The following is a 25,169-nucleotide window of genomic DNA, read 5'->3' as shown; positions in this document are numbered from 1 at the left end:
TTATACACTGTCAGGTAGACTCCGGTAATTGTTTTAACAGGAATTCGAGGTTTTGAAGCTGAAGCATATCCGGTGTGGTTGGGCAGGGATAACACCTGACATTCTAAACCCAGCTGGTCGTCCAGCCCTGGCATCTGCGCCGGCAGGAGCTACAAAAATCACAAAAACCGGATTCTGGGACCTCTGGGGGGGCTTTCGCTGTGGGGCGCGCCCCGCCCCTCCTGCGCCTCCCTTCTCGCCCCGCCCCCGGCTTCCTCGTGACCCCAGCGCTCCGCCCCCGCCGGCCGGGAGCACCCCCGGCTGATTGGCCCCTCCGCGGCGTATCCTCGGGCTGGCAGCCAGGCCGGCGCGTCACGTGGCCGAGCAGCTAGCGTCCAGGGCGCCGGGCGGCGGGCCGCCGGGCATGGACCCTCAAGCAGCCAGGGCCCCGGTGCTGGGGGCCGCGGAGCCGCCTCGGGGGCCGCCGCTGCCGAGCGCGCAGGAGGCGCCCCGCAGCTCGGGGGTGAGCGCGGCCACCACCTGCGGCCCGGGGCGGGAAGTTGCGGGGCTCGCGGGGCCCGGCCGGGCGGGGGCACGGAGCCTGGGAAGCGCCTCTGGCTGCCCCGCGAACGTGGAGCGCCGTTTGGGCGCGCGCTCGAGCTGGAAACGGCCGGACCGAGGGGCCGCTGGGCTGCGGGGCGGGGCACCCGAGGGCGTGGGTGGGCGCACTGGGCGCCGAGGGCGGGCTGTGGGCTCCTCTGCGTACTTGCCAAATGAGAGGTGATGCGGCTGCCCGAGAGCCGGGGGCCCCTGCTGGCCTGGACAGGGGCCAGGTGAGGGCGGCGGGGAGAGGGACTCTGCCTGAAGGACCTGTGCCCATTGGTGGGGATGCTCTCCTCACCCTGAGCGCCAGATGATGTCTCATGCGCTCTCTCCTTTTCTGTTTACTGAGACCAAAAGGCCCGGTTTGACGCAGGTTTTCCAGAAACTTGTTTTCATTTGCGCGCCACACAGCTCCTGGGTTTTCAAAGACCGTTATTGCTGCTATCACCTGCCCTTGTTTACAGTCAATAATCTCTGCTAGATGGTGAGCTCCCCGAGGGAAGGAGCCCTCTGTTTAGTGCTGTTACCCCGGCGCCTAGCATAGTGCCTGGCACGACAGACACGCCTGTTAATTGGATGGAGAGATGGAATGCTTGCTTAGGCATCAAACATAGTACTTCACCAGAATAAGGTATGAAAAACGTAGTGATAGACTTAAAAGAAAATTGCTTTGGAGTGCGGATACGACGAGACTGACTTTGTCCTGCTTTGGCATAGCAGGAAGGGATGTGCGCGTCCTCTCCAAGGTGAGAGGGTGGCGGTGCCTGCAGACGTGTGGAGATGAGGAAGGCAGGGCAAAAATGCAAGGCAAATGGTTGGGAGATCGGGTCGTAAAGCCTGAGCGAGAACTGTGCTCAACAGGTGGATGGGGATGAGGGGAAGGGGGTGTGAGGGCTGTGGCTAGTTGTGCCCTCTGGTCGTGAGGGGTCGTTGAAGATTTTTGAGCAGAGAAGTGATTAACACTGAGTAGGCTGGGCAGGATGGGTGAATGGGGAGGCAGTTAGGGGGCTGTGGCAATGGTCCAGGTGAGAGGTCCCACCAGCTGGCCTGCAGTAGTGACCAAGGGTTGTCACTGACTACAGGAGGTGAGCTTGGCTCCTTAAATCCAGGTGTGACAAGATCATGAGCTAATGGGGCTGGCGCCAAGTGCTGTTTAGATGTAGGCGCAAAGGAAGTGGATTTAAATTCAACAAATGTCGCTTTTCTGCTTCGTGCTAGGTGTTTTCATAAATAATATTTCATTGTAAGCCCCCAGCAAGGTCAGAAAAATCATCTTAAATACCAGACGATGAAACCCAGGCAGGGTGGTTGAAGTGATGTGTCCAAGGTCACACTGAATGAGTGGCAGAGTTGGGCTTGCAGTCAGGTCTTCTCATGCAGGCTGTGAACATTTCTTGTTCCATGTAGAAGAGGTCTTGGAGGCGATAGGATTCCAGGAACTCTTGAGTGATGGGAGCAGAGAAGCGTATGGTTGGCTGTGGGGGAAGATTTCCCTTCAGCAAGGCAGAGGAACTGCAGCTCTGTTGCCCTCGTGTATCCGTCAGGAGACCAAGAATTTGATAGAGCTGTTAACTAGATAAAAAGTTAAGTAACTGAGAAGGTAAAAATTAACATGGAGGTAGCAACTGCAAGAGACAGCTTCCAGCCCTAGGGCTGAGGGAACAAAGAGACAAGATTGGAATGATTAAAATGTACAAGCTCAGAGGAGAGGCTTTGCAGAGCTGAAATTGTGACCTCTGAGGAGGGGGCGCTGCTCCTGCTAGTGCTGGAGCCTCTGAGCTCGGAGGAGGGGTCCTTGAGGACCTGGGACTCAGACCTCTGAAGAGAGGGCCCAGTGATGCAGCTGATTCTGCAAGTCTGGGCATCAGTGGCCGCTATAGGAAGGCGCTCCTGCCTCCAGGGGCGAAGAGCCAGGGGTGAAGAAGTGTCACTGGGGTGATGCCTACAGAATATGAAGGAACAAGGCCCTTCTCCCTCCAGCCTTGCGAGTCTAGTAGGGCAGAGCAGAAATGTGGGTTGCAGAGTCCCAGCCCTAGCCTCACAAAGGAGAGTCTGGAAGAGGGGGTTTGGGGCTGAGAGAGGAGAGCTCAGTGCTGGGGATCCCCCAGATATCCGAGTCCCGGGTAATTGTTTCTTCTTCCCGCAGGTGGGCCTTGCCCCAGGGGAGCACTCTGGTCAGGGGAGAGAGACTGAGAAGGCCACGGATCGACTAGGCAAGTAGATGGCGGTGTGGGGTCGGGGTGGGATAGGGTGGGGAGGGGAAGGTCAGGAGAGAGCCAGGAGGCTCCAGGAAGGACAGCCTCTCTGTCTTGTTTACCTTCTCTTTCTAGCCGGTTCTCCAGAGTTGCCTTTTCTGCTTAGTGTTTCAACAGTGCCCTTGTTTGGAAGCCCTGCTGGGGCTTCTTGAAGGGACGTCCTGGACTTGTGTCTAGACCCATCCCCTCTCCTGAGAACGACAGCTTAGGACAGCGGGCATGGAAAGAGTGTGGGCTTTGGAGCCGGGCAAAATGGTTCTCACTTTTGGCCCCGGGTCAGAGTTCTGGGGAGATTTGTGACCTTAGGTAAATCCCGTATCCTTTCCCCATCTTTCAAATGGAGCTAATGCCTACCTCAGAGGGTCGTTTTGAAGATTGCGTGACAGGATCTAGGACTGTAATAGTCATGAGCTACCCGTGCTATTTAAATTTAATTGTAATTAAATAAAGTGAAAGAGTCAGTGCCTTAGTCGTACTAGCCACATTTCAAGTGCTCAGTAGCCACACGTGGACAGCACGGATTATAAAACATTGCTATCATTACAGAAAGTTCTGTTGGGTGTAGTGGTCTAGATAAGGCACCAAGCTCGGAACTAGATACAGGCATAGCAACTAACACTTCCTGAGGACTCGCTGTGTGCCTGGCACAATTCTAAGTGTTCCTTTTTTGTTTCCCCCAACTCACAACAATCCTGTCTGCATTTTACAGATGAAGAAACTGAGGCACAGTAAACATTTTTTTAAATTGTGATAGAAGACACAACATAAAATTTACCATTTAGCAGTTTGAAAGTGTACAGTGCAGTGACGTTTAGCACAATCACAATGGTGTGCAGCCACCACCAGTATTTAGTTCCAGAACATTTCATCACCCTAAAAGGAAATGCAACCCATTTAGTCATGCCCCATTCCTCTTCCTTGAGCTACCACTAATCTGCTTTCTCTCTCTGTGAGTTTACCTGTTCTGGACAGGCAAATGTGAGTTGCTTGTAAATAGACTCACACACTGTGTGGCCTGTTATGTCTGACTTCCTTCACTCAGCATAATATTTTCAGGGATCATTCATGTAGCATGTGTCAGTGCTTCATTCTCTTTTTGTGGCTGAACAATTCCGTTATATGGATATACCACATGTAGTTTCCCCATTCATGGGTTGATAGGCGTTTGGATGGTTTCCACCCTTTGGTGATTGTGAATAGTGCTGCTATGAACATTCTTGAAATGTGGTGTTTGAATACCTGTTTTCACTTCTTTTGGGCATACGTTTAGGAGGGGAGTTGCTAGGTTGTGTGGTAATTCTCTGTTCAAGTTACTGAGGAATCGGTTGAGTAGATTTCAGCTCAGTTACACATTTGGTAATTGGCAGAACTGGGATTTGAACCCTGGCGGTTAGGCTTCAGAACTCATGCCTTGAATTATTACTTTTTTGCTTATAGCTGTCATTAGTATTACAATGTTAATAGCGTGGCTGGTTTTAGGCTGATTCTTTTCCCACCTCTGACCTGGCGTCAGCATAGCACTATGTACCTGGAGGTCCGTTAGCCTTCCCCAGACTTTTTTCCATTATTTTGAGGTCTTTTGGAATATATCTTCCTGAATCCAGAGGAAGAGACATGATGGCTGTTCGTTGTGACTGACCAGTTCTGTCCTCCTTCTGCCTGCTTTCCTCCTCCTTGCCCCTCGTCCTCACCTCTGCATACTCTCTGAGGATGAAGGGAGGAATAGAAGAGCAAACATTCAAATCAAGCTCATATTGTAAAAGCTGATCATTTGCCAGTGGCTCTTTGCCTCAATGACGTGTAAACTACCTGAAAATACAAACTGCCTGACTCGCAGTGTGGATTATGAGCCCTGGCAATGAATGGCCCTGCTTGAGGCAAAAATGTCTTATTAAAAATAAATGATCAACCTTACTTCTAAAAATGTAAACAGGGCAACATTATTTTGAGTGCTCAGGCGGCCAGAGATCTCTCTATCCTTGTTTTACTGCTGTCCTCTTAGTAAGGCTGCCCCAGATTTTCCAAGCCCACGAGCAGGTCCTATCTGGTCTGCCAGTGGTTTTAATACCTTCTTCCTTTTGTCCATTTCTTAGCCAGTGGAGCACAGAGCATCCCTAATGACAGTCCTACCCATGGCGAGGGCACCCACTCTGAAGAGGAAGGCTTCGCCATGGATGAGGAGGATTCTGATGGGGAAGTGAATACCTGGGAGCTCTCAGAAGGGCTGTCTGGCTGTCCGCCCAAGGAACAGGCTGCTGATCTTTTTAACGAGGACTGGGACCTGGAGTTGAAAGCAGATCAAGGGAATCCGTACGGTAGGTGCGGAGTTTCTGGGGTCCTAGGCCAGGGTTCTGAGACGCTCTTACCAGATTACCGTTAAAGGCAGACAATTTGGAAGAGGGACCCCCATCTGTGAGTTAGCCTAATGTCTGTTACAGGTCTGAAATTTCTGTGAGAGCTTCTCCTTCATATTGAAATAAAAAAAATTGCAAATTTTGCATTTGAGTCCATAATGTATCGGTTGGTTTTAACATTGAAACAATGTTCCTCTCTCCAAGTATCTTTGTGTGAATTGAGCAGCCGCAGACAGAAGCGCTCTGTTAGCCAGTTGCTTCCTCTGCGCTGCTAAGAACTCTTGGCTGAGAAGCACAACTATGGGTTGCCTTAGAATGAACAAGCTTGCAATTCTTCAGCAGAGGAAGACTGTGGTATGTGTGTGTGAGTGCTTGTGCACACGTGAGTGTTTTTAAACAAAGTGCAAGTGTCTGTCCCCTAGACAATTTTTGGCTATTTTCGGCCGCCTTCCTTCCTTTAATCTGTCTTTTTAAAACTGCCTGCAGATGCTGACGACATCCAGGGTTGCCTTTCTCAAGAGGTCAAACCCTGGGTGTGCTGTGCCGCGCAAGGAGACATGATCTACGACCCCAGCTGGCACCACCCTCCTCCTCTGATACCCCATTATTCCAAGATGGTCTTTGAAACGGGACAGTTTGATGATGCCGAGGACTGAGTGTGCCTGGTGGTGGGTGGCCGGCCCTTCAGATCGAGGTCTCCTTTCTTTGAGGCGGGATGTCGGATCTGAGGAAACATTCGCAGTGATCCCCGAGTCGGGCGCACACCCTGGTGCCCGCCGTCCCCCAGTTCTGTTGTCAGTGTTGTTTTTAGTGAGCTCCTCCTTGGAATGTGTGAGTGTTGGTGTCTGTGTCAGGAGGGGGAGTTGTGTTCTTTATAAATAAATGTTGGAAAAAACCAGTATGCTTTTGTCTACTATTTTTCCCCTTTTAATTAGATACTTCAGAACAAAGCCTTACGCCTTCGTTTAAAGCCCCTGACTTACATTTTAGGGATTGAAATACTTGGAGACTTGAAACTACTCTGCGAAAGAAAACAAGTTTTTGGTGTTCCTTCTGTCCATCTGGCACTACCGGCCAGGGATTGGAATCTAAGAGACGTTGGTGACTCTGTGGCTGATTTCTATTCCTATTGATGGAAAATTGAACATTTGCTGAGTTAACAAGGACTTTCTGTAGGCTGGAAAACTAAATGGCAAATTAGTTAAACCGGCAACTATATAATCCTAAATTGGCATGAAACGATTTTAAACTCTATTTTCCATTTAATCTTTTAATCCTTACAATTACTTATATGACGTCACTATTTTTTTTTTTTTAATTTCATTTTAGACATGAGAAAAATAAGACTGAAAGTATTTTGACTTCTCCAGAATCACACAGCCAGGAAATGGCAGAACTGGGACCTAAACCCATGCGTGACTCTGAAGTGTGTTCTCTTGGTTGCCCCTGGGTGTGTGAGAGCCCAGAGGTGGGAGCTGGGGCCGTGTCTTGGCAGGTCCTTGATGCACCAGGCTAAGGCGCTTTTACTTCTTTGGCAGACTGAGGGATTGCTTCTGACCTCCCTGTCTCCTTGTTGAGGCTGAATCAAGGAAGTTTCACATCTGACATCAGAGGCAACTGCATAGCAGTTAAATGAACACTTAACTATTTAAGCTATTTTTCAGAGGCCCCAAAGTGTGTGAAGAAGGCAGAACCTTATGAGAGAAGGCAGTGGCTTTGGCTGTGAGGGGCCTCATGGCCAAGGTTGTCTTAGGGAGAAAAAATACCCCTTCCACTGTCTTTGCTGACAGGGAAGTCATAGACCATGTCACCCCACGGCTCGCTCTGTCTTCCTCCCAGTGCCATAGCTGATCGGGCTAGTGTGAGGATGAGTACGTCTGGTGTGATGAGATGAGCTTGGGAAACTGAGCCAAGAAATGGGGGCTGGAGGAGCATAGCGGAATTGCCAAAGGGAAAGGTTGTGTGGGGGAGGGGTTATGTCGGCCCATGTGTAAGCTGCACTTAGAAGGCAGCTGGAACTGTGAGTAAAAGCAGAAGTTGTGAGGTGGGGAGAGTACACATGTCAGAGGGAGGGAAGAACATCAATCGTTTGGAGAGCACATGTGCATGAGTGTCTGAGCAAGACTGTTCACAGGCTGCGGCTGCTGTGATCTGTGGAGCGGTGAAATCTAGGATCCTTGCTGTGTAGAAGTTGTTCTTTGCCATTCCTCCTTCTGGTTACTTCCAGCAAAGCAGGTAGGAGGGAAATAGGGTCTACTGGAGCAAGGATGTAGAAAACAACATTCTCTTAAAGACATTAGAGTGGGTTTTGTGGCTGAAGATTGGGTATGTCAAGAGAATGGCGGGGGGTGGGGTAGTCAATTGTTCTGATTTAAATATCATTCCGCTGCCCCCCATAGGACGATTCAAGCATAGAGAAAGATATAGAAGGGTAACTCCCCAGGCTGAGAACGTTGGTTATCTCAAAGGGGAGGGGGGGTGAGTAAGGAAAAAAAGTAGTGAAATGGAGAAATCCTAGTGATATAAGTAAAGATATAGACTATAAAACTACTCTGATAATGTTATAAATATGAAAAAATTGCATACATATGCAAGTGATAAGGAGTAAGACAGACAAATGGAAACAATTTGATTAGATGATGACATGTAGCGATTTGCTGTTACATTGTTGTTATTTTAATATAGATTTTGTAAGTAGGTATTTGAAATAAAGACAAGATGTTCTAAAACAAAGTTGCCTCCCCTGCTGATCTTCCCTCCTCTGTGACAGACATCGCGCCACCTGCTCACTCTGCTGCCATCGCTGGTTTACAGGTGGGCCTCCCTCTTTAGGGTGAGAGGTCTTTGAGGGCAAGACCATGTCTTACTCCTCAGCATCCGCGTTTCATAGCATGGAGCCCAGCATGAAGATGTTCAGTAAATACCGGCGCCAATTCTCCTATCTTCAGTAATGGTGTTGCCTTTGCCTTGGCTGTGTTTAGGGTTGACTGATGACATCCCAGGCCGGTCGTGAAGGAAGAACAAGGTATTTGAAGAACCTTTAAAAAGTCTTTGTGTTCAATTGGATTAGGATTTACTTAGGATTCCTTTTCTGTTAACTTATTTTTTAAGACAGGGTATAGGGATAGAAAAGAGAGAAATGTCCAGAACCAGAGAGCTTTGCAACTGTGCTTTAATCTGAAAGCATTCAATCTATGACCAAGTAAATCTTGCTCTCGAAAAACTAGAGTGTGTCAATGTCAAGACAAATGGATTTGTAATGCCAATTATTTGGTAAACGACAAATCATGGTTATTTTAAAAAATAACTGAATAACGAGGACATATCACAGTGATTTCTAACCAGTGTCCTGTAATGAAGAATGGTAATTTTAGATACTCAACAAAATGAAGGAAAAAAACCCAAAGGAACTATATATCCGAGTCTCTGAATGTTGAGCTGAGAAGTGTCCATCTCAGAATAGGGAGAGAACATGGATGTTGCATAGTTTGGCCTGGTACTATGTGCAGGAATCCTCTCTGCCCACTTCTAGTCACGGGGAGCTCACTACCTCAGAAGGAGCCCATTCATTGCTGGCTGGTGCTGTTTGTCAGAAAATTTCCCCTTGTATTGAATTAAAATCTATCCATTTGCTCCTGGTCTGCTCTGTGGTCCTGACACTTTTTTTCAAATATAGGAAATTAGTGATCTTAGCTTCTCTCTGGCTTTTTGTTTTCCTGGCTAAACAGTCAACAGCCCGTTGCAAATATGTGTCTGAGATCAGGGAGGGAGAGAAAAAGGGGAGGGGGAAGAAAGGGGAGGAAAAGGGGATGTTTGGGGAATTTTTGAGGTTTCGGTAGGCGTTGCAGCACTGAGGTTGAGATGATTCAGTGAGGGCGGCTAGAGTGCGAGGGCGGCGAAGGACAGGACCTTGGGCAGCATTAGCGGTTAAAGGGTGGATGGAAGGATCAGATCCCGAGGGCAGCTGTGGCAGTGGAGGAGGAGGAAGACCAGGGGAGCATAGGTGCTGCTCAATCCAGATCTAAGAAGGAGGAGAGTTGTAAGGAAGAAGGAGTGTCCATCTTTTATAGAGAGAGGCTGAGTAAGATGAAAGCTGAAGAGGGCATTTTGGGATGGAGAAATCAGCAAGTGCTCAGATGACGTAGTGACTTGGGGCAGGGGCAGGTGCAGGGGTGGGACATGGGCATTGCAGGCTAAAACATTTTGGGGGATGCCGCCTGAACCTCTGGCACTGTTGCTTCTCTTGACTGGGGGGCAGTGGTGACTTCTGGCCAGCTTCTCTCAGGATGTGCGAGCCAGGTTGAGAAGAGGCAATGATGGGAGAGAAAAGGAGGGAATGCGGAGAGGGAGAGAAGTGGACAGAGGCTGCTGGAGAAGTCCAGGTACTAAGGGAGTGTTAAGAGGGACAAAAGAGAAACTTTTATCTTGACATTTCTTTCACTCAATATCATTTGCCATGAAAGAAACCACAACCAACCACAGCAAAAATCTTGGGTGATGAAAAGGGGAGTGAAAATGTGTTTATCATGTGGCTGGATGACCTTTGAGACAGGCGCTTGTTTCTCTCAAGCCCTCTCTCCCTGCAAGCAGGCAGTTGGCCCTCTGCTTACTGCCTTAGTGGAGGCATGTGATGGGGTCGAAAACAGCCAAGAAAGTTTTCTAGCTTTTGTTTAAAAAAAAGGGATTTAAAAAAATTGAAAAAAAAATTTTAAGTTTTGGTAAGGAGGCAAGCGGATTTAGGGCCAACAGACTATGTGTCTTGAAGAAATTTGGAGGGAAAAAATTTTCCCCAGGCCAGAAAAAAAAAAAAATATCCCCTGGGTTGTGAGAAGAAAGAGGAGGAGAAGAAAGAGAGACCTGAGGATGCTGAGAGCAGATGGAACATGAGCCCTGCTTCCTGGGGTGTCCCTGGGGAGTTAGGTCCTCAGAGAATGATGAGTGAGGACCATCTTGCAAAAGATGCCTGGGCCTGGAGCGTGCAGAGAACCTGACGGACCCAGAGGGGCGGTGGGACAGGGAGGACCTTTGAAGACGGATATTGGATGACCCGATACATTGCACGAGGAAGCGAGGAGATCCCCAGAAGGCCCGGATGGAAGCTCAGGATCAGAAATCAACATGGTCAAAGAGAATGACAGTTTGGCTTCTTGAACCCCCAAGATACGGGAGATGCAAAGTTAACCGAAGCCTGCCGGGGGGTTGGGGACAGATCATCAGGTGGGTGGAGAACGCTTATTTAAGCTATCATCATGGGTTGATTGATACCAGAGTGCTGATAATTTTTTCTTTGTTTTTATTTTCTATCTGGGTGAAAAACTTGCAATTTTTGTATGGTGGCAGAACAGACAGGACTGTGCCGATCACAATTTGTGTAGGTAATTTTGTCTATTTTTGATGGCCCCAGCGTGTTTCTGTCTACCTTTCTTCCCTTTGGGAAAATCTGGGGGGAATATACCCTTTCACCCCACCCTGAAATTAGTTTGGTGCTGTGTTTACAGTGGGGACAGACTGGTCATCCTGAGACCCCAGGAGGGTCTGGTGGGCGATGCTTCGCCAAGCTCTGCTCTCAGACGCCTGGGTGCTGGGTGGAGTGACTGGAGGGCTGCAGAGACCCTGCTCTTTATGTGCAGAGGCGACTGGCTGGACTCAGCACAGCTTCACGGCTCTGAGGAAATCTGAGACTGCCTGCCAGGGAGATGGAAACACAGCCATTGGCTGAGTAAATGTCTTGGCCCTGCACTGCTCTTGGTTTTCCGGAGTTTGCATTCTTGGGCCCAACTTTTCACGGGATGGTTGGAATATGGAGAAAGAGAAAAAAAAAAAAACCACAACCCTGGCTATAGCCCATCTGGATTCTGCCTCCCAGTTCTCCCAGAGCAGATTCCCACCCAGATAACCGAGAAAGCTGGATCTGGAGGACTCTCTGTGTGTGTGTGCGCACACGTGCATGCACATGTGTGTGGTGTGAGCGTGGCAGGCCGGGGAGAAGTTGGAGGGTGTGTAACAGGAAGGCAAGCGGCAGGGCTGGCTCTCGCTTTGTTGACTTAGCGAGCCTGGCTGCAAAGCCAAGGCCTTTGGAAAGTATGGCCTCCCTGCTTCCCGCAGTTTCTACCGAGCTGGTTCTGGGTCTGAGCTATGTCCTGCAGGTGTTTATGGGTAGGAGGACAGTTCAGTTGGGTTCCAGGGCACCAAGATGGGGAGAATTCCACCAGGATCAGTACTTGCTAATGGCTTAGGGGGTAAACCACAGCCAAAGTTTCTGCAGAAGATATTTTTCTCAACCTTCAGGGTTCCCTGGTCCTCCCCTTTGAGTCAGAGAAATTTCCCCGGGAGGCACGCTTCCTTCCACTTTCCGACCATGGCAAGGTGCAGTGGTTTTTCTTTTCTTTTTCCTTCTTCTTTTTTCTGGTGAAGTGATTTGGATTTCAAAAGCAATTTCCTCCGACAGTTCTCATTAGCTCTTGAACAAATTTGGCAGATAGAGGTTAGGGCCATGTGTTTGGCAACACAAGGCAGGCGCCCGAGTTCCTCCTGGCTGCAGCCTGTGGCCTTACTCCACTCCTCCAGCAGGTGGCAGTAAAGACCCGTTGGCTCGCTGTCTCCAGCGTGACCCCGGGGAAAGTGAGGGGCCCTGGAGGAGAGGCTGAGCTGCCTCCGGGTTACCTCCCTGTTAGTGGGCTTCCTCTCGATTTTATAGATGAGTTTTCTCCGAAAAGGTTACTGTGAAATCTAGGGTACGCGTCATCATCGTTACCCCCCAACACCTACCCCAGAGTCTGTTGTATAGTAAGTGCTTAGTACGGGCTTGCGGACTTCAACCAAAGTGTGTGCATACGCAGAGAAAGTCAAATGCATTGTGCTGCATCCCTCTGCCTGATGATATGGTCGGTGGTTTTTCTTATGAAGTAAGGCTTATAATTCTCATTTTACGGAAAGAGAAACTGAGGCTCAGGGAGGTGAAATAACTGGCCAAAAGGTCACAAAGATAGGATGTGACCCAAGTCATCTGACTCCAAGCTTCTGGGCTTGTGTGCTTACTCTACTGAGATGGGAAACATCTAGATTGAGTCTAAGATGAATTTTGTTTCAGAAATAGCAGGGGAATCCATCCAGTGTAGGTTTGATCTCTATTCATCAATTTGTTTCTGAACATCTGCTACATACTGCGTTCTCAGGATGGAGAGGTAGAGGACCTGGTTCCCATTGGCAGGGAGGTCGGAGTCTAGGGGGAAGGTCCTGGCACACAAACAGACCATTACAGCACCACAGGAGGGGGACATGAGCCCAGGGTCCCACGGGGACCCAGAAGAAGAGGTGGGAGGTCCAGGAGCCCCCTCAAAGAAGACAGCCTTGAAGCTGAGTCCTGGAGGACTTGGCCAGGCAAGTGGTGGTGGGGATCATCCAGGCAGAGGGAGCTGTGTGTGCAAAGGCCCCGCATGTGAGAGGACTTGCCCAGTGGGGGAACTGATGAGGGACGTGGTGAGGGGCGCAGTCAGGGGAGCAATGCGCCTTGAAAGGGGCTGTGCCAAGGGGCTTGGAAGTTTGGTAGCAGGAATGTGACATGGGCAGATTTTCATTTTCAGAAGATCCTTCTAGTTCCTGCTGGAGAATGGTGGGAGGAGGCTGAGACTGACAGCAAGGAGGCCAGTCTGGGGGCCTGTAATCCAGCAAGAGAGGCTGGTGACCTACACCAGGGTAACAGCCGTGGAGATGGAGGGAGGCGGGGGACGGACTGGAACTGTTTACAGAAGGTAGAGCTGACAGCGCTGGGCACAGATTGTCTGTGAGGAAAGAGTCTGCGGTGACCCTGAGTCCTGGCTTGGCAACCGGGTGGATGGAATGGTCTCTGAACAGCGCGTGATCCTTAGACTTCATCAGCACTTTCACATCTACCATTTCAGAAGGAAGGCGCTCCGTGTTCCAGACATTCCGCCTTGTTCTCGGAGTCTGGAGGGCTCCCCTGCACCTTGGACATGTGAAGGCCGTGCCTCTAGGGTACCTTTCTCTTTCCTGCGCTCTTCTCTGTCTCAGAGAGCAGATGCTCAGGAGAGGGGAGCTTTGCTGCATAGGGTGTCTGGGGGGGGACATTCTGCTTGTCTCCCCAACATCCATTCCCCTCCTCTTGGTGACCATACTTTTTCATGCAGCCCGTGGACTTTGGGGAAAGCTAACCCCATGCCTGGACGTAGGGGCGGGATGTGGAGTTCAGGCCTAAGCTAACCTGTATAATTGAATTTCTTGGCTTGTGTCTTAGTCTTCTAGGCCAGATGATTACCTCACAAATTACCGTGAACTTGGTTGCTTAAGACAACAGAAATTGATTTTCTCACAGTTCTGGAGTCCAGAAATTCAAAGTCAAGTTACCAGCAGGACTGTGCTCCCTCCAGAGGCCCCAGGGGAGGTTCCGTGCCTTGACTCTTTCAGCTTCTGCTGGCTGCCAGCACTCCTTGGGTTGCAGCTGCTCACTCTGACCCCTGCCTCATCTTCACGTGGCTTTCCTCTCCATGTCTGTCTTCTCCTCTTCTTCCTTTTCCTTTTTTTTTTTGGAGATTTTATTTTTCCTTTTTCTCCCCAAAGCCCCCGGTACATAGTTGCACATTTTAGTTGTGGGTCCTTCTAGTTGCGGCATGTGGGACGCTGCCTCATGTTAGCCTCATAAGCGGTGCCGTGTCCGCGCCAAGGATCCGAACCGGTGAAATCCTGGGCCTCTGAAGCGGAGTGTGTGAACTTAACCACTTGGCCACGGGGCCAGCCCCTGTCTTCTCCTCTTCTGCCTCTTATAAGGATACATGTCATTGGATTTAGGGCCCACCTGGATAATCAAGGGTGATTCCCCTCTCAAGATCCTTAACTTAATTGCATCCACAAAGACCCTTTTTCCAAATAAGGTCACATTCACAGCTTCCAGGGGTTAGGAGGGAGACGCCTTTTTTTGGGGTTGCCATTCAACCCACTACAGCCCCTGTGGATGGCATGATGGAAATCGCGAGCATGATGACATCAGGGAGCTCGTGTCAACCAACCCAGAAGCCTGCCTGTTTTAGGACTTCCAGTTCTGTAATCCAATAAATCCTCCATATTGCTTTAAGCGAATTTGACACGGTTTTTTCCGTGTCGCTTGCTACTGAACGCGCCCTGATATGTGTGTGCATCTGGAGTCCTGCACGCGGGCAGTTGGGTGTGGTGGAGAGCTCGTGGCAATCAGAATCCTCCTCTGCTGGGCCCTAGTGCTGATACTCTGTGTGACCTTGAGCAAGCCGCAGCCTTGCTGACCATTGGTTTGCATATATAAATGGGGCCCTTGTCCCTGCATAAGGCTCTTCAAAATGGAAGCCACTGTGGTTTGTGTTGTTATGGCCGCTGCATTCCAAGAAAGACGTAATAGAAGTGGAAGAGGGCCAACAGAGTGATGAAGGGCTTTTACCACGAGGGCATGCTCCACCGTTAGAATCCTTCGGCCCGGAAAGACGGAGGCTGAGGAGGGGCCGTAATTGAAGTCCTTTATATATATGATAAGGCACATCGACAAGGCAGAACAGACTTGTTCATCAAATCCCAGGTGCCTTAGAAGCCCAGCAGAAGTTGTTTCAGGGCAAACAATAGAAAGTGCTCCCTTACACGGTGGAGAGGTGAACTTGAGGCACTTGGCCAGCTTGGCGTCAGGCACCTGGAGTTGGGGAGCTCTGGGTTCCTCTCCTGGCCCCAGCTGTGTGATTGCGAGCAATCCTCTTTTCTCCCCAAGTCTCAGATTGCTTGTTGATAAATGAGGGACAATAAACCTGGTAATAAACAAGGAGTGAACTTCCGCAGACTAACCACTGCTCTGCCCACTCACCAGCACTGACACCCATGTGATCACTTCCTGCTTGCTTCCACAGGTGGACTAACTGCAGATCCCCTGCTCCTGCACTCGATCTCATCTGCTCTCCCTTGCTCAAGGACCACTTAAGCAATCCTCTCCTACCTTTCCTGCGTCATCATCTATTTCTCCCTGGCCGCAAGATCATTCTCATGTGCAGAAAAACCACTGTCATTTCTCCATCTGAAAACAACCCTCCCTTGACCTCCCTTCGTCCTCTGGCTCCTGCCCACTTTCTCAGCTCCACCTTGCAGCAAAACTCCTTGCAAGAATTGTCTATACTTATTTCTTCTAGCTCAACTAATCCTTACAAAATGAGCACATTCATATCTCTACCATCTAGGTTTACAAAAAAAGAACAAGGAATATGACCAGCACCCCAGAAGCCTTGTCCTCCTCCCAGTCACCCACCCCTCTCTCTCTCCACCCCAAAGTAACCACTGTCCTGACTTACAACACCATAGGTTTGTTTTTTCCTTTTTATTTTATTGTGGTGAAATACATACAACATAAAATTTACCATTTTAAAGCATACAATTCAGTGCATTTAGTATACTCACAATGTTGTGCAACCATTGCCATTAATTAGTTCCAGAATATTTTCATCACTTCAAAAGGAAACCCCATACCTGATCGCCGTCCCTCCCCATTCCCCATCCTCCTCAGCCCCTGGCACCCACGAATATGCCTTTTGTCTCTATGGAGTTGCCTATTTTGGACATTTCGTATGAATGGAATCATGCAATATATGGCCTTTTGTGACTGGCCTCTCTCACTTAGCATAATGTCTTCAAGCTGCATCCATGTTGTAGCATGTATCAGAACTTTGTTCTTTTTTATGGCTTTATAATATTTCATGGTGTGGCTATACCACACTTCTTCACCCATTCCTCAGCTGATGGACACTGGGTTGTTTCCATCTTTGGCTGCTATGAACATTTGTGTACGAGTTTTTGTTTGAACACCACTTTTATCTATTTTTAAACTTTAAATTAGCCATGTGATTTATTCATTTTCTGTCCGACTTTATACTCAAGATTATATTCTATAATGTGAGATTCATCCACATTATTGCATAGCAGTAGCTTGCTTATTTGCCTTACTGGACAATATGTCATTATGTGACTGTGTCACCATTTATCTCATCTATTTTTGATGGGTTATGTCCAGTTATGGGTTATTGTGAGGAATGCTGCCATGGATGTTTTCATTCATGTCCTTTGGTGAATACACCTACATGCAGATTGCTGTTAGACATGTATGTAGGAATGGAATCGCAGGGTCATAAATTATGCACGTTTAGCTTTAGGAGATAATGCCAAAGGGTTTTCCAAGATTATTCCAATTTCACTCCCCAGGAGTGGAGCACCCTGGTTACTCCACATCCTCACCAACCCTTGACATTTCCCCATGAATGTTCAAGAGATGTCTCAAACTCAGCAAGTCCCAAACTTAGCATCTTATGTTCTCCTGTAGTAAACCTGTTCGCTAGTCAGTGGATGGCACCTTTGTCCTTCCAATTGCTCAGGAACTTATTTGGCTCTTCCTCCCAACACACCCAAAATATGACCTCATCCCTTATCCTGCTCCCATCCTTGCTGGAGCCACTACTGTTTTTCACCTAGATTGCTGGAATGCCTTCCTATTTGGTCTTCCAGCCTCCATTCTGCACAGTCTTAGCACAGCAGCCAGGGTGATTTTTTTTTTTTAATTGTGGTAAAATAGAGGCTGGCCCAGTGGCATAGTGATTAAGTTTGTGTGCTATGTTTTGGCGGCCTGGGGTTCAGGGGTTCAGATCCCAGGCACAGACCTACACACCGCTAATCAAGCCATGCTGTGGAAATGTCCGCATATAAAGTAGAGGAAGACAGATGTTAGCTCAGTGACAATCTTCCTCAAGCAAAAAGAGGAAGATTGGCAACAGATGTGCACTCAGGGCCAATCTTCCTCACGCACACACGCACAAATTGTGGCAAAATATATGTAACATCAAATTTACCATTTTAATGTGTACAGTTCAGTGGCATTAAGTACATTCACACTCTTGTACAACCATCACCACAGGGTGATCTTTCAATACGTAAGTCAGATCATCTTACTGCTCTGCTCCAACTCCTCCAGTGGCTCTGGGTTTCAGAGGAAGTGTTCAGGGTTTCACAATAGCACACCGGGCCTTGTCCAGTCTGGTCTCCTGTTACTTCTGTGACTTCATCTCCTTCTACTTCAGGTTGGCTGCTTCCACTCCAGCCCCTTCGGCCTTCTTGTGCTCCTGGAACAAGCTAGGCAAGACCCTGCCTTAGGGCCTCTGAGTTGGCTCTTGCCTCTGCTTGCCTGGAATGCTCTGCCCCCAGATAATCTTCTGGCTAATTCTCTTGCCCCCTTAAAGCTTTGCTCAATTGGCTTGAGGACTTTTGCCCACTATCTGTGAATTTAAATATAAGAGCTGGCTTGTGGTTAAAGATTTCTTAGGGTAGAAGGTTTTTCTTTCCACCCACTTCCAATGTTTAATGTGAGCGATTTTCCTTCCTCCTCCACCTTGTCCGGGCCAGGGTCTGTCTCCTCTGTCATGCTGTCTATGAGGCCTTAGAAACTGAGTCAAGATCACTTGGCTCTGGGTATTTCCTCAGGGAGAAAGCCAGCTTCCACATCCTCTCCGGGTTCCTCTTTTCCTTTCCTTTTTGGCCTATGACTTCTTAACCCTTTCGACCAGCTCACCTGATGCCTTTAAAGGACTGAAAACATCTTCTCCCGCATTTTTAACGTTTCAGCAGGAAGTAGTTCAGAGTGTCTAGTCTGGTCTATTGCCAGAAACAGAAGTCCATGCAGTAGCAGCTTTAGGAAGGCAGCACGTTATGGGAGATAAGACCGGAGTTTGGGAATCCTTGGTCCCAGTCCCAGCCCTGCCTTCAACCAGCTGCGATGTGGACACGTCGCACAGACCCTCTGCGCCTCAGTTTCTTACCTGGTAAAAATAAGGGCTTAGGGGTGGGCGGCCTCAAAGACGGTGATTCCACATGACTGAAGACTGTCTCTAATGGAGCTCATGACCATGAGGGGTGAAGGCTCCCATTTCAAACGGCCTCTCTGTATTCTCCCAGTGATCTGCCAGGCCCTGAGTCTGGTTCAGAAGAAGGGATGGCAAACGTAGAATGTCAATGGTAACAAATATGAGGTAAAGAGCAATTTTAGTCAATTCCTCAACGATCTGGGAGGCGGCAGGGAAGAGGCTGACATTACACATGGGATAAGGGTCTCTGTTTCTGGGTAGGTGGGTGGGACAAGAGCATGGCCATGGTAAGTCTGTGGGTGAGGATCTGCCGTTGTGCTGGTAACTTGGGGCCCCCTGAAAAGAAGGCCCTGAAGATAGAGGCTTCGGACCTGGCCAACATCCCCCTCCCTCCTCCTCCCCTCCTTGCCTCCTTCTTTCAGTCCCTAAGTCCCTTTTAGCTTTTGTTTTATATATGTGTGTGTATATATATATATATAAAATTTTATATTTTGTAATTTTATGTGTAATTATATGTATTTTCTTTTTACTGTATTTTTTATATATAATTTTAACTAAAAGACTTTCTTTTTAGATTTCCAGAAAAATTGAGAAGATAGTACAGAGAGTTCTCATATACCCCACACCTAGCTCCCCCATTAACATCTTACATTGTACGATACATTTGTTATAATTAATGAAGCAATATTGATACACGATGATTAACTAAAGTCTATAGTTTATTTAGATTTCCTTAGGTTTTACCTAATGTCTCTGTCTTTTCCAGGATCCCGTCAGGATACCACATTTATATTTAACTGTCATTTTTAGGATCCTCTTGGCTGCTGTGGCAGTTTCTGAGAATTTTCTTGTCTTTTTTTGGTTTGACTTTTTAAGATTGTGGTAAAACATAAAATTTACCATGTTAACCTTTTTTAAGTGCACATTCCAGTGGCATCACTGTCATTTTGTTGTATAATCATCACCACTGTCATCTTCAGAATTTTTTCATCCTCCTAAACGGAAGCTCTGTACCCATTAAATGACAAGTCCCCGTTTCCCCTCCCCCAGCCCCTGGTAACCTCCATCCCACTTTCTCTGTGAGTTTGACTATTCTAGGCACCTCATATAGGTGGACTCATACCGTACTTGTCCTTTAGTGACTTTTCTTGTTTTTGTTGACCTTGACAGTTTGGAGGAGTACTGTAGGAATTCTGTAGGGTGGGCTGCTATTGGAATCTGTCTCACGTTTTTCTCCTGATAAGACTGGGTAGTTGATGTTTATTTGTTATTCTATGCCAAACAAGATGCTTGGCGCGGAGGACTCAGAGAGAAAAGTATATGCTATTTTACAGATGACACTGAATCTCAGAGAATTTTAATTTCTCGCCCAGGGTCATACAGTCAGTCCGTGGCAAAGATGGGATTGGAACGCATCCTTTGGACTTCAGACCTGCAGTTTCTCCTCCACACTCCCTTTCTCTGGGCCAACCAGAGCCTGTGCCCCTACCTTCTTCTTGGGGCGTTCACCATCAGTGGGGCTTGCTCAGAGCTGGGCAGGTGGCCAGGTGCTGGGCAAGCTCCACTTAACAAGCAGCAGCTCCCCACTCCGATTTTTCTCAAAATTTTTTTAATTGAAATATTTTATATATATACACGTATATACACGAGTGTCTATAATGCATGGAGTCAGTTTAAAGAATTATAATAAAAATGAATACCCACATACCCAGCACCTAACTTCACAATGCTTTCAATACTTTTAAACCCCCCGTGTGCCTCCTTCAAATCCCACCCTTTCCCCTCGCCCTTTGCAGAAATCACCATCCTGAATTTCGTGTTTGTCATTCCCTTGCTTGTATAGTTTTACCACAGAGGCATACGTCCCTAATCAACATGTTGTTTAGTCTGGAGTGTTTTCTGGACTTCTGTTAAATGAAATCACGCAATATGTGTTAGATTGTGACTTGCTCTATTTGTTCAACATTTTGTTTAGGGGATTCACTCATGAAGGTGTAGCTTATCCATTTTTACGGCCATATAGTATTCCATTGTACGAATAGAGTATATATTTTTAAATCCATTTTCACATCCATGGGTATTGGGGCTATTTGCAGTTTTTGTTTTTACGAACAGTGCTGCTATGGACATTGTGGGGCCCACGTGGTGGGAGAGTTTCTCTGAGACGTTACGACAGTAGAATTACCAGGTCACAGAGGATGTGCTGACTGGCTAACGCCAAACCGTTTTCCAGGGACTGGGGTCCAGCAGGGTATGAGGGTTCCCAACACTCCATACCCCCAGAGCTCTCTTTGGTGCTGGTCTGTCCTCCCCTCGGCTTTGTCCGCGTCTCAGAGGCCCCTTGGCTATGCTCGGGCCTCTCTTGGCCTCTTGCCTGAGTACCTCTGGTTTGGTCACCCCAGGCTGACCTGGACTTCCTGCTTCCCTGAGAGTTTGAGCCCTTGCTCATATTGTTGGCTCAGCCTCTGGCTCCAGGCACAGAGCTCCAGCCTTATCCTGGATTCTGGGTCTCAGCAGGGCCGTATGGCTCCTGGGGGTCAAGGAGGTTAGACATCACTTTCTCTTGCCAAGCCAGGTGGCAATGGAATTTTCCACCACAGAGGAGTAGGCAGTGTCATCTCCCCATAGCCCCCAGAACCAGGAATCCTTACAGAGAGCTTTAATGGCTTTTCTTGAAAATTTCGGCAGGTCAGACCAGCGCTGTCAGCGCTGGAAGGGGGACGTGACATTTGTGCTGGCCCTAGGCCAGGTCACACGGACATCTCTGTGTACAGCGCCAGCTCATCCAGCCTGGGGCCTCAGGTGTGGAGTGTGCACAGAGCTGGCCCCGTGCAGCCAAGGCAGCCCTGGGAGCCCACCTCCCATTGCATTCACCTCCCTACCAGATGCTTCTTTTTTGACAGTTGCTGCACCACGGATGGTGCCCCGTATCCGAGGCTCAGGGTGTCTGGGTTTTGCTTGTTGTGGGAAGGCACGACAGTGCCATGGTTACCAATGCAGGCCGACCTGGATTAGAATCCTGGTTCTACCTCTTATCAGCTGTGGTCACTTGTGCTGGTAACTTAACCTCCCTTAGCCGCTGTTTCTCCCTTGTCAAATGAGGACACCATCTACATCTCCAGGGTTATGAAGTGAGAGAATGTGCATTAAACATTAGTGCTCTCCCTGGCACAACCTGGGCCCCGAGAACTGTCTTGGGTAGTTACTGTGACATGGTGGAAAGAACTGAGTTTGAAGCTAGAAGGACCTAGGTTTGAATCCTGCTGCTGTCACCTCTAAGTTGTGTCCTTTAGCCTCTCTGAGCCTCACTGTTCCCCATCAGCAAAATGGTAATAAGAATTTCTACTTCACTGGATTCATTGAACTAAAATACATAAATAGCTTGGCAGACAGTGGTTGCTTAATAAATCTCAGTGACTGTCACTATTATATGAGATGAAAGCGCTTTATTTTCAATAAAGGGAAATAGAGACGCAGCGACATAGACAGTAATCATTTCTGTGGAACAGCCCAGAATTCAAATTTTTAAGAATTTATAAATATATTATTTAAAAAAAGAATGCATTATACATCTTGGAAAAGAGAAAAGGAGAAAAAACACAAAAACTCCCCCAGGATCTCACCACTTGAACACAAACACTGCAAGCATATTGGTGTCCTTCTTTCCAGAGTTGTTTCACATGCATTTTATTAAGAGGTTGTAATGTAGGACATACATATTTTCTGTATTCTTTTTCCTTTACCTAATGCTGTGTTGTAAACATTCTCCCATGTTGCTGCATGCTATTTGTAATTGTAATTTTTATGGTTGCATACCACTCTTAACTAAGACGTTTATGCATAAAACTTCCTCAGTCTTTCAGGTTTTTTCCTTAGGATTCCAGAAGTCAAATTACTGGGTCATAAGGGGTAAACACTTTTTGCAGCTTCAGATTCATGTAGCCAAATTACTTTCCAAAAAGGTGGTATCAATTTGCAGTGCAGTGATGTCTGATAAAGCTCATCCAACCGCATATTCGTTGGTACTGGGTATTATAAATTCAGTTTGCTTTTAGCTGATTTATGAACTATATCTCGTTTTCATCGGCAGCAGTTGCCAAGCCGGAAAAAGTAAAAAGGAGTTAAGAAACCACAACAAGCTTCATTAATGCAGAATCATGGAGTTGAAAAGACCTTGAGTGGTGTATTAACTTCTTGTCTCCTTTGAGTCCAAATACCTTCTGTATTTGGACTATACAGATGGATGGATACTATATTTTGACATAATGTTTAAAAGTTTATTTTTTCTATTAAAAGAGTAAAATGCGATTATTAAAGACATTTTGAAAACTACAGAAAAACTTGAAAGATAAATCATTCCTAGTCCTAAGGTTAACATTTTAGCACATTTTCTCATTTTCTTCCAGTTTTTTCTCTCTAAACACTTTTCCCCCTGTTACATAACTGTGAATATACTATATGACAAATTTTTAACTTATCTTCTTTCACTTAACATTATAATATAGGTATTTATCTATATAACTGTAAACATATATAGACATCGTTTTTATAGCCCATGTGTTATTTTTGGTTTTTTTTTTTAAAGGAAATACATAGTCATGATTTTAAAAATTCAAGTAGTGCAGGGTATACGATGTAGTGTCTTTGCCTTGATCTCAGTCATCCTCCCCAGGGGAACCATTGTCATCACTTTCTTGTGTATCCTGAGCAATTCTATGCCTATTCAAATGTAAATGGACTTTTCTACACAAATAATAGAATACCAGACATGCTGTTTTGCATCTTGCTTTCTTGTCTTTTTCACTTACTATATCTTGGAAGTCATCCCACAAAAGCACGCATGGTTTTGACACGGTCTTTTTAACAGCTGTGGTATATATTACGCAGATGAGCCATACTGGACTGTCCAGTCTCCTACGGACAACTATTCCTTCCTCTTGTTCTATAGACAGTTTTTTAAGCAATAGGCTTCCCCTTCGTGCACGTGTCAGTAAATTCCTAACAAATGAATAAATTCCTAACGGTGAAATTTTGCTAGGTCAGCAGATGCATTTTAAAATTTACACTTTCAATTTTGATAGACACCATCACACTGCCCTCTGTAGGAGTTGTACTAATTTAATCTTGACCCAATAACATATAAAACTGCCTGTTTTTCCCCACCATCGCCAACAGGAGTGTTAACAATGTCTTTGACCTTTGACAAACTGAAAGGTAAAAATAGTATTTCAATTTTGTTTAACATAAATTTTTCTTATAAGAAAGGCTAAATAATCTTTCAAAGCCACTTATATTTTGTTTTCTGTGAGCTGACTAGACATAATTTTTAATCGCTGAAAAATATCCCATGGAGAGGATTTACCATAATGTGTCTAATCACTCCTTTATATTGTTTCTAAATTTTCACTTTTATAAATAATACCGTGGTGAATAACTTCTTTTGCATAAGGCGTCTTCGGGATTTTATATTCTTTCCTTAGAATGGTTTCTTGGAAATGCAATTTATGGGTCAACGTGTATTGGTGTTTTAAAGACATGATGGCCAAATTGCTCTTGGAAAAGTTGATACTGGTTTACAACCCACCAGCAATGTACACTATGCCCAGTTCACTCTCCCATTGCCAGCACTGGCTTACCATATTTAAAGGATCTCCCAGGACGCAGCTTCTGCAGATTTATTTTGTGCTGTAATCCAGTGTTCGCCTAAGCTTTAAAGCCAGGGACTTTCCCCTTTGTATCACAAACCAAATCCTTCCTGTCAAATTGGGGCCCAGCTTTGTTCTGGAAGAACTTAGAGTTCTGCATCAGAGATATCAATGTCTATTTTTTTTTCCTTTGTAAAACCCCATGGCCAAGTTTGTATGAATCATTGTAGCAGAAAAACATTGTTGCTGTTCCAAGAAGCGCTCAAATGCTTCCCTACTGGATTACCAACGGGAATGGATTACAGTACCTATGGCCCTGGAGGTTCGGGGCAGCACAGGACGTGGGGCTCCGTCTAGGGAGGTGCCCTCTGAGTCACGCTCGCTAGGATGTGGAAAGTCAGTGAGGGTGGTCCTGCGGAAGGCATCCTGTGCGCTGGGCTGCATCAGAGCAGGTGTCTCCTGGAAGAGTAGACGTTTGTTTTTATCTGCTCAACATCTCTTTCCTCTTCTGGTAAAAGGGGCTTCTCTCACTCTGGCAAACGAGTGCATCGTGACCTAGCCCTGGCCTACGAGAATTTCCTTTCCTCTTGGCCAGAGTGACTGACTCATGAGCAGACACTTGACCCGAGAAGGACCAGTCATAGTCCTTCTTGAAATTTGACATACGGATCCTGGCAGGAAAAAACTGTTTTCCCGTGAAGTTGGGTAAACTGGGATAATTTAGGCTTAAGGCTGCTGGTGGTCCTCATTCCCTCCATGTGGAAAATGATGGCTGCAATAGCGGCCCGGGAATATGGAGCTAAGAACAGACACACAGGCATGAGGAAGGAGAGGTGGAAAGAGATTCCTTCCACGGCAGCCGTAGGAGTGCACGTGTGAACTGCATTTCTTTCTGCACTTACAATAGAAAAACTCTAGTTCGCCCGGAGACGTCAGGTATTAATTTTAGACTTGCATCTAAGAGGTGAGCACAGAGAGTTCTAGAGAGAGGGAGCTGAGGGTTGATTGGCTCTAGAGGGAAATATTAGTTGTCAAACGTCTCAGTGGTTTGAGATGATAGGATGGAGTAGGGTAAGAATTTGTGCCTGGGAATATGAGAAGCAAGTTAGGAAGTGCGGAGCCAGAGAAGCTAAGGGAGTCTATGGCATTCGTCTGGGCACAAGATGATCTTGGGCCACGTTTGCGGTGGGAATGGGGAATGGTGAGGAAGCAAACAACGGTTTCAAGGAGAATTGCAAAGGAAGAATCCACAGGATGTGGTGACTGATTGGCTAACTGTATCAGTCTGCTCGGGCTGCCATAACAAAATACCACAGAATTTTATCTTCTCACAGTTCTGGAGGCTGGAAGTCCCAGGTCAAGGTACCAGCAGTGTTGGTTCCCGGTGCGGCCTCTCTCTTCAGCTTGCAGGCAGCGCCTTCTCGCTGTGTGCTCGCTGGCCTTTTCTCTGTACATGCGTGGAGAGAG

The 25,169-nt window shown here is 47.2% G+C and overlaps 1 protein-coding gene across 2 annotated transcripts; it reads left to right on the top strand.

Annotated features, from left to right (window-relative positions):
- Positions 1–291: 291 nt before the first annotated feature.
- COPRS (coordinator of PRMT5 and differentiation stimulator) lies at positions 292–6,089 on the top strand. 2 transcript variants are annotated; one of them, XM_014862149.3, is made up of 4 exons: positions 292–502; positions 2,729–2,795; positions 4,931–5,152; positions 5,678–6,089. In XM_014862149.3, the coding sequence occupies exons 1-4, from the start codon at positions 404–406 to the stop codon at positions 5,845–5,847; spliced, it is 558 nt and encodes a 185-aa protein (XP_014717635.1). In that variant the 5' UTR covers positions 292–403; the 3' UTR covers positions 5,848–6,089. The 2 variants fall into 2 exon arrangements, with proteins under 2 accessions (XP_014717635.1, XP_070338851.1); XM_070482750.1 differs by having other exon boundaries at positions 310–502; positions 2,729–2,799; positions 4,935–5,152.
- The last annotated feature ends 19,080 nt before the right edge of the window (positions 6,090–25,169 follow it).

Source organism: Equus asinus, chromosome 13, assembly GCF_041296235.1.
Source record: "Equus asinus isolate D_3611 breed Donkey chromosome 13, EquAss-T2T_v2, whole genome shotgun sequence".
Classification (NCBI taxonomy): Eukaryota; Metazoa; Chordata; class Mammalia; order Perissodactyla; family Equidae; genus Equus; species Equus asinus.
Note: the sequence above shows the minus strand (reverse complement) of the source record. Positions and strands in the feature narration are given on the sequence as shown.